This window comes from Coregonus clupeaformis, chromosome 7, assembly GCF_020615455.1.
Source record: "Coregonus clupeaformis isolate EN_2021a chromosome 7, ASM2061545v1, whole genome shotgun sequence".
Lineage (NCBI taxonomy): Eukaryota > Metazoa > Chordata > Actinopteri > Salmoniformes > Salmonidae > Coregonus > Coregonus clupeaformis.
Genome location: NC_059198.1, coordinates 74,779,663 through 74,789,435, shown reverse-complemented (window position 1 = coordinate 74,789,435; position 9,773 = coordinate 74,779,663). Strand labels below are relative to the sequence as shown.

The following is a 9,773-nucleotide window of genomic DNA, read 5'->3' as shown; positions in this document are numbered from 1 at the left end:
AGTTTGATTTGATTTGAGTTACAGCTTCCCATTGGTCTAAGGGTACAGACAGAAGCCAACATTCTGCAGTAGGATTCTGTTCCTTCGCTTGCTATAACAATAGGTAGCCTACCACCTGCTGGGTGCCCACGAGCTGCAGCTTCTCTCCCTGTTTGAACACGTAGAATCGCCTAGGAGACGTCGAGAGACATTTAAACTTTGAGCCAATCAGAGAGAATGAATGAAAAAAGGAGCAACAAGGAGAATTGAGAATCGAGAATCGAGAATCGAGGGTATTTTCCTGGTGGCTATACTAGTATAGTATAAATGGGAGTGAGGTCAGCGCATATGGACATTGTTCAACAATACTAAGATAGTTTACATTTTCAGATCAGTACTATTTTCTGAGCAGAACTGCCAATGAAATCAATTCTATCCCTTGTAGCAATCAGTGTGTGTAACATACCAGACAGCCAGTCAATGAGACAGATAATGTATCTACTTTCTACAGTTCTATATCCCACACTTGTGTGTATGTGTGTGTGTGTGTGTGTGTGTGTGTGTGTGTGTGTGTGTGTGTGTGTGTGTGTGTGTGTATTCCAAAAAGAATCCACCACAGGGAGTTAAATGCATTTAAGATAAAGAATGGGGTGACTTACACACAGACCCTCTAATAGCCCTTACCCCCACACAACACACAGCACTCACAGACCCTCTTATAGCCCTTACCCCCACACAACACACAGCACTCACAGACCCTCTTATAGCACTTACCCCCACACAACACACAGCACTCACAGACCCTCTTATAGCCCTTACCCCCACACAACACACAACGCACAGCACTCACAGACCCTCTTATAGCCCTTACCCCCACACAACGTACAGCACTCACAGACCCTCTAATAGCCCTTACCCCCACACAACGTACAGCACTTAAGATACCCTCTTATAGCCCTTACCCCCACACATCGCACAGCACTCACAGACCCTCTTATAGCCCTTACCCCCACACAACGCACAGCACTCACAGACCCTCTTCTAGCCCTTACCCCCACACAACGCACAGTATTCACAGACCCTCTAATAGCCATTACCCCCCACACAACGCAGAGCACTCACAGACCCTCTTATAGCCCTTACCCCCACACAACGCACAGCACTCACAGACCCTCTAATAGTCCTTAACCCCACACAACGCACATCACTCACAGACCCTCTAATAGCCCTTACCCCCACACAACACACAGCACTCACAGACCCTCTAATAGCCCTTACCCCCACACAACACACAGCACTCACAGACACTCTTATAGCCCTTACCCCCACACAAGACACAGCACTCACAGACCCTCTTATAGCACTTACCCCCACACAACACACAGCACTCACAGACCCTCTTATAGCCCTTACCCCCACACAACACACAACGCACAGCACTCACAGACCCTCTTATAGCCCTTACCCCCACACAACGTACAGCACTCACAGACCCTCTAATAGCCCTTACCCCCACACAACGTACAGCACTTAAGATACCCTCTAATAGCCCTTACCCCCACACATCGCACAGCACTCACAGACCCTCTTATAGCCCTTACCCCCACACAACGCACAGCACTCACAGACCCTCTTCTAGCCCTTACCCCCACACAACGCACAGTATTCACAGACCCTCTAATAGCCATTACCCCCACACAACGCAGAGCACTCACAGACCCTCTTATAGCCCTTACCCCCACACAACGCACAGCACTCACAGACCCTCTAATAGTCCTTAACCCCACACAACGCACATCACTCACAGACCCTCTAATAGCCCTTACCCCCACACAACGCACCGCATTCACAGACCCTCTAATAGTCCTTACCCCCACACAACGCACAGCACTCACAGACCCTCTAATAGTCCTTACCCCCACACAACGTACAGCACTCACAGACCCTCTTATAGCCCTTACCCCCACACAACACATAGCACTCACAGACACTCTTATAGCCCTTAACCCCACACAACGCACAGCACTCACAGACCCTCTTATAGCCCTTACCCCCACACTACGCACAGCACTCACAGACCCTCTTATAGCCCTTACTCCCACACAATGCATAGCATTCACAGACCCTCTTATAGCCCTTACCCCCACACAACGCACAGCACTCACAGACCCTCTTATAGCCCTTACTCCCACACAACGCACAGCACTCACAGACCCTCTAATAGTCCTTACCCCCACACAACGCACAGCACTCACAGACCCTCTTATAGCCCTTACCCCCACACTACGCACAGCACTCACAGACCCTCTTATAGCCCTTACCCCCACACAACGTACAGCACTCACAGACCCTCTTATAGCCCTTACCCCCACACAACACATAGCACTCACAGACACTCTTATAGCCCTTACCCCCACACAACGCACAGCACTCACAGACCCTCTTATAGCCCTTACCCCCACACAACGCACAGCACTCACAGACCCTCTTATAGCCCTTACCCCCACACAACACATAGCACTCACAGACACTCTTATAGCCCTTACCCCCACACAACGTACAGCACTCACAGACCCTCTTATAGCCCTTACCCCCACCACAACACATAGCACTCACAGACACTCTTATAGCCCTTACCCCCACACAACGCACAGCACTCACAGACCCTCTTATAGCACTTACCCCCACACAACGCACAGCACTCACAGACACTCTTATAGCCCTTACCCCCACACAAGACACAGCACTCACAGACCCTCTAATAGCCCTTACCCCCATTCAACGCACAGCATTCACAGACCCTCTTATAGCCCTTACCCCCACACAACGCACAGCACTCACAGACCCTCTTATAGCCCTTACCCCCACACAACGCACAGCACTCACAGACCCTCTAATAGCCCTTACCCCCATTCAACGTACAGCATTCACAGACCCTCTTATAGCCCTTACCCCACACAACGCACAGCACTCACAGACCCTCTTATAGCCCTTACCCCCACACATCGCACAGCACTCACAGACCCTCTTATAGCCCTTACCCCCACACAACGCACAGCACTCACAGACCCTCTTATAGCCCTTACCCCCACACAACGCACAGCACTCACAGACACTCTTATAGCCCTTACCCCCACACAAGACACAGCACTCACAGACCCTCTAATAGCCCTTACCCCATTCAACGCACAGCATTCACAGACCCTCTTATAGCCCTTACCCCCACACAACGCACAGCACTCACAGACCCTCTTATAGCCCTTACCCCCCACACAACGCACAGCACTCACAGACCCTCTAATAGCCCTTACCCCCATTCAACGTACAGCATTCACAGACCCTCTTATAGCCCTTACCCCCACACAACGCACAGCACTCACAGACCCTCTTATAGCCCTTACCCCCACACATCGCACAGCACTCACAGACCCTCTTATAGCCCTTACCCCCACACAACGCACAGCACTCACAGACCCTCTTATAGCCCTTACCCCCACACAACGCACAGCATTCACAGACCCTCTAATAGCCCTTACCCCCACACAACGCATAGCACTCACAGACCCTCTTATAGCCCTTACCCCCACACAACGCACAGCACTCACAGACCCTCTAATAGTCCTTACCCCCACACAATGCACAGCACTCACAGACCCTCTAATAGCCCTTACCCCCACACAACGCACAGCACTCACAGACCCTCTAATAGCCCTTACCCCCACACAACGCACAGCACTCACAGACCCTCTAATAGTCCTTACCCCCACACAACGCACAGCACTCACAGACCCTCTTTAGCCGATTCACAGACGTTATCCATTATTAGTTGTATTATAATATTGCTGTCAGAGTAAAGTTCCTAGTGCTAGCTGGGTTTCCATTATTAGTTGTATTATAATATTGCTGTCAGAGTAATGTTCAGAGCTGGAGAAATAGGAAAAGGACTGGAAGGAATGATTACAGTAATTTTCCTCAGATTCACTGGAAGAAAAGACTCCAGCTTCCATGTCGGGTTAACAATAGATGATTATCAATTCAATTTCACCACATATTTCCTTTCTTTCTGTCTCTGTGCAGTGAACACAGCTTCCTTTTGAAATGCCGACAGGCTATTGAAAGAACATCAGTTCTGAATTCCAAAATGGAATTGAGGTTTTAGGTTAATAAATACATTTTATTAGAGGATAAATAAAACCAACAACTAGAATGCAGCGAATGTGGAAAGGATAGAATGGCCTTTGATGTAAGTGGGAGAGAGTGAGAATCAGAAAGAGAGAGAGAGAGAGAGAGAGAGAGAGAGAGAGAGAGAGAGAGAGAGAGAGAGAGAGAGAGAGAGAGAGAGAGAGAGAGAGAGAGAGAGAGAGAGAGAGAGAGAGAGCGAGAGAGACACATCGGGCCAAGTCCAGCAGTAATTAAGAGGTGAAGTCTATTTGCTAACAACCTTCATCTCAGAGCCCCACAGTGAGATCAGGGTTCTCCCTCCCAGTGGAGCAGGGGCTCCGACAGGTTAATAACAGGAGAGAAAGGGATGACGATGTGTGTGTTTGTGTGTGTGAGAGAGAGAGAGAGAGAAAGAAAGGGTCATTTCCATGTGAAAGGACCCATGCGCAACAACATGTGAAGCTCATAGGAGCATGTCAAATGAAAGCTAAGAATCTATATTTTCCATCCTAAAAATGTGTAATAAGCAAAGGCTTTGATTTCTGGTCAAACAGGGGTCTTAGAAAACATCTACCAGAAAAAGTCTTAAAAGGTATTAGAAATACATCAAAACACAATAATGTGGAAGGAAAGACCCCTTCCAACTAATATCAACAATTATATTTGTTTTGGATAATTTTTTCTGCCTTCTGTAAGTTTAAGGAACATTGCCTTGTGCCTTGAACTTCCGTTACCAAAAACTCACATATCTTTTAAGATATTTTCTAATTTCTCTCCCTCATGAGGAGGGAGAATAATGAAAGTTCACAGAAGTAACAAGTAAAGGTAGACCTATCAATTAGTTATAGTGTTTTTACTGATTTCAATTTTGTTTATTAATTAATTATACCAAATCGGTAACAGAATTTCTGCAATTTAATTGACTACAATGGGAAATCATAGTAATCACAAACCACAGTTGGGTTCACAAGTTTGGACAGCACAGTAAAGTAAAGTACAGTACAGTATAGTACAGTAGTCCTATAAAAGTAGTCCATGTGCATAGAGTTGTATGGTTTGTTAAACTTGTTTGGAACACATTTTAAATGAAAAGTCTGAGTCTCAGCGCAGTTCCGTTACCATGGAATTTCCCAAAGAGAGAGAGAGAAGAAAACCCCACACACATAAAGCCCTCCCTGTTAGATGCTGTAGCCTTTAACTACTGAGAGAATAAGAGAATAGCTGGAGCTGCAGATAAGGTGAGTGAGTGTGTGTGTGAGTGTGTGTATGTGTGTGTGTGTGTGTGTGTGTGTGTTTACTAATGGTTGCTAAAAAATAGTTTCCTCTATAGTATCAACCATTTAAATCATGGAGTAGAAAGCAAACTGGCGAGCCTCTGTTTCTGTTTTTCCATTTCCCAGCCCTCATCTCACTCCCTGTTACCTCTTTATCGCTCTCCCCCTCCACCTCTCTCTCTCTCTGCGGTGCATTCTCTCTCTTCTCTTTCACTTTCACCAGACGTCAGAGGCAATCCATCTCCACGTCAACCTGCCTCTGGCAATAATTACTCTAAGATGGAGAAGGTAGAGCGAAGGTGTGTGTGTGTGTGTGTGTGTGTGTGTGTGTGTGTGTGTGTGTGTATGGATTGATGAGAGAGGACTCAGACTATTAAAGGGAAACTACTCTGCTGTATCTCATGGCCTTAATCAAATCTCTACCCGGCTCTGAGTCCAGAGTCCTGGGCTTACTCAAACCTTTACCCTGCTCTGAGTCCATCTGGACCTTACGCAAGTCTCTACCCTGCTCTGAGTCCAGAGTCCTGGGCCTTACTCAAACCTTTACCCTGCTCTGAGTCCAGAGTCCTGGGCCTTACGCAAACCTTTACCCTGCTCTGAGTCCAGAGTCCTGGGCCTTACTCAAACCTTTACCCTGCTCTGAGTCCAGAGTCCTGGGTCTTACTCAAACCTCTACCCTGCTCTGAGTCCAGAGTCCTGGGCCTTACTCAAACCTTTACCCTGCTCTGAGTCCAGAGTCCTGGGCCTTACTCAAATCTTTACCCTGCTCTGAGTCCAGAGTCCTGGGCCTTACTCAAACCTTTACCCTGCTCTGAGTCCAGAGTCCTGGGCCTTAATCAAACCTCTTCCCTGCTCTGTCCAGAGTCCTGAGCAGTCCAAACGTGCCAGGCATTTACTACTAATAGGTCAGATTAGGTTTATATATCCCCATAGGCAATGAACTATGGTCAGTTCTGCATTTTCCCTAATAATGGTTAAGGTCAGAATTAGTGGGATTTAATCTGCTCTTAGATCTGTGCCTAAAGGAAATGTCTACCTGGTGCTTATTGCTTTTACATTGACCTTAATACCATTACCAGGTTGATATGCTGCTCTGCTTGCTCCATTTAATTGGCTAGACATACCTAGAGGTGGAGGAGATCTGGTGAGAAGGGTCTACATTTAAATCAGGTTGTATATTTAGTAAACGTGTGTGTGTGTGTCTCACATCACCAGTGAACACTGAGTTCTGAGGATGGAGAGTTTGTACTGCAACAGAAGACCCACTCCTGCCCAGAGATACAGTGGGGGAAAAAAGTATTTAGTCAGCCACCAATTGTGCAAGTTCTCCCACTTAAAAAGATGAGAGAGGCCTGTAATTTTCATCATAGGTACACGTCAACTATGACAGACAAATTGAGAAAAGAAAATCCAGAAAATCACATTGTAGGATTTTTAATGAATTTATTTGCAAATTATGGTGGAAAATAAGTATTTGGTCACCTACAAACAAGCAAGATTTCTGGCGCTCACAGACCTGTAACTTCTTCTTTAAGAGGCTCCTCTGTCCTCCACTCGTTACCTGTATTAATGGCACCTGTTTGAACTTGTTATCAGTATAAAGACACCTGTCCACAACCTCAAACAGTCACACTCCAAACTCCACTATGGCCAAGACCAAAGAGCTGTCAAAGGACACCAGAAACAAAATTGTAGACCTGCACCAGGCTGGGAAGACTGAATCTGCAATAGGTAAGCAGCTTGGTTTGAAGAAATCAACTGTGGGAGCAATTATTAGGAAATGGAAGACATACAAGACCACTGATAATCTCCCTCAATCTGGGGCTCCACGCAAGATCTCACCCTGTGGGGTCAAAATGATCACAAGAACGGTGAGCAAAAATCCCAGAACCACACGGGGGGACCTAGTGAATGACCTGCAGAGAGCTGGGACCAAAGTAACAAAGCCTACCATCAGTAACACACTACACCGCCAGGGACTCAAATCCTGCAGTGCCAGATGTGTCCCCCTGCTTAAGCCAGTACATGTCCAGGCCCGTCTGAAGTTTGCTAGAGTGCATTTGGATGATCCAGAAGAGGATTGGGAGAATGTCATATGGTCAGATGAAACCCAAAATAGAACTTTTTGGTAAAAACTCAACTCGTCGTGTTTGGAGTACAAAGAATGCTGAGTTGCATCCAAAGAACACCATACCTACTGTGAAGCATGGGGGTGGAAACATCATGCTTTGGGGCTGTTTTTCTGCAAAGGGACCAGGACGACTAATCCGTGTAAAGGAAAGAATGAATGGGGCCATGTATCCTGAGATTTTGAGTGAAAACCTCCTTCCATCAGCAAGGGCATTGAAGATGAAACGTGGCTGGGTCTTTCAGCATGACAATGATCCCAAACACACCGCCCGGGCAACGAAGGAGTGGCTTCGTAAGAAGCATTTCAAGGTCCTGGAGTGGCCTAGCCAGTCTCCAGATCTCAACCCCATAGAAAATCTTTGGAGGGAGTTGAAAGTCCGTGTTGCCCAGTGACAGCCCCAAAACATCACTGCTCTAGAGGAGATCTGCATGGAGGAATGGGCCAAAATACCAGCAACAGTGAGTGAAAACCTTGTGAAGACTTACAGAAAATGTTTGACCTGTGTCATTGTCAACAAAGGGTATATAACAAAGTATTGAGAAACTTTTGTTATTGACCAAATACTTATTTTCCACCATAATTTGCAAATAAATTCATTAAAAATCCTACAATGTGATTGTCTGGAATTTTTTTTCTCATTTTGTCTGTCATAGTTGCCGTGTACCTATGATGAAAATTACAGGCCTCTCTCATCTTTTTAAGTGGGAGAACTTGCACAATTGGTGGCTGACTAAATACTTTTTTTGCCCACTGTACAAACTGCTGAAACAGACTGCTGTTACAGACTTCTGTTACAACCTGCTGTTACAGACTGCTGCTACAACCTGCTGTTACAGACTGCTGTTACAACCTGCTGTTACAGACTGCTGTTACAACCTGCTGTTACAGACTGCTGTTACAACCTGCTGTTACAGACTGCTGCTACAACCTACTGTTACAGACTGCTGTTACAACCTGCTGTTACAGACTGCTGTTACAACCTGCTGTTACAGACTGCTGTTACAGACTGCTGCTACAACCTGCTGTTACAGACTGCTGCTACAACCTGCTGTTACAGACTGCTGCTACAACCTGCTGTTACAGACTGCTGTTACAACCTGCTGTTACAGACTGCTGTTACAGACTGCTGTTACAACCGGCTGTTACAGACTGCTGTTACAGACTGCTGTTACAGACTGCTGTTACTGACTGCTGTTACAACCTGCTGCTACAAACTGCTGTTACAGACTGCTGTTACAACCTGTTGCTACAACCTGCTGTTACAGACTGCTGTTACAGACTGATGTTACTGACTGCTGTTACAACCTGCTGCTACAACCTGCTGTTACAGACTGCTGTTACAGACTGATGTTACAACCTGCTGTTACAGACTGCTGTTACAGACTGCTGTTACAGACTGCTGTTACAACCTGCTGTTACAGACTGCTGTTACAGACTGCTGCTACAACCTGCTGTTACAGACTGCTGTTACAGACTGCTGTTACAGACTGCTGTTACTGACTGCTGTTACAACCTGCTGCTACAACCTGCTGTTACAGACTGCTGTTACAGACTGCTGCTACAACCTGCTGTTACAGACTGCTGTTACAGACTGATGTTACAACCTGCTGTTACAGACTGCTGTTACAGACTGCTGTTACAGACTGCTGTTACAACCTGCTGTTACAGACTGCTGTTACAGACTGCTGCTACAACCTGCTGTTACAGACTGCTGTTACAGACTGCTGCTACAACCTGCTGTTACAGACTGCTGTTACAGACTGCTGTTACAGACTGCTGTTACAGACTGCTACTACAACCTGCTGTTACAACCTGCTGCTACAACCTGCTGTTACAGACTGCTGCTACAACCTGATGTTACAGACTGCTGTTACAGACTGCTGTTACAGACTTCTGTTACAACCTGCTGTTACAGACTGCTGTTACAACCTGCTGTTACAGACTGCTGTTACAGACTGCTGTTACAACCTGCTGTTACAACCTGCTGTTAAAGGCTTCTGCTACAGACTTCTGCTACAAACTGATGTTACAGACTGCTGTTACAGAGACTGATTACTGCTCAGGAACATTGGCTAGTCATGTCTGTAGAATCCGTTCCTGCATTCTCCTCAGATCCAGTCAATGATGTTACATCAGTAGTGTTACAGAATGTTCCGAACAAAAAATCTCTCAGAGTACACCGTAGAGCGAAGACGTCAAGCACATAAAACTGTCTGGGTGATGAAGGC

At 46.4% G+C, this 9,773-nt stretch overlaps 1 protein-coding gene across 1 annotated transcript in view; it reads right to left on the bottom strand.

Moving 5' to 3' along the window:
• Positions 1-9,773, bottom strand: part of LOC121569322 (contactin-associated protein-like 2) — a 345,749-nt gene that overhangs the window by 167,459 nt on the left and 168,517 nt on the right. Inside the window, exon 4 of the mRNA XM_045221575.1 lies at positions 2,316-2,475. Within this exon, the coding sequence (XP_045077510.1) occupies positions 2,316-2,475 (160 nt within the window). The remainder of the gene's footprint in view (positions 1-2,315; positions 2,476-9,773) is intronic.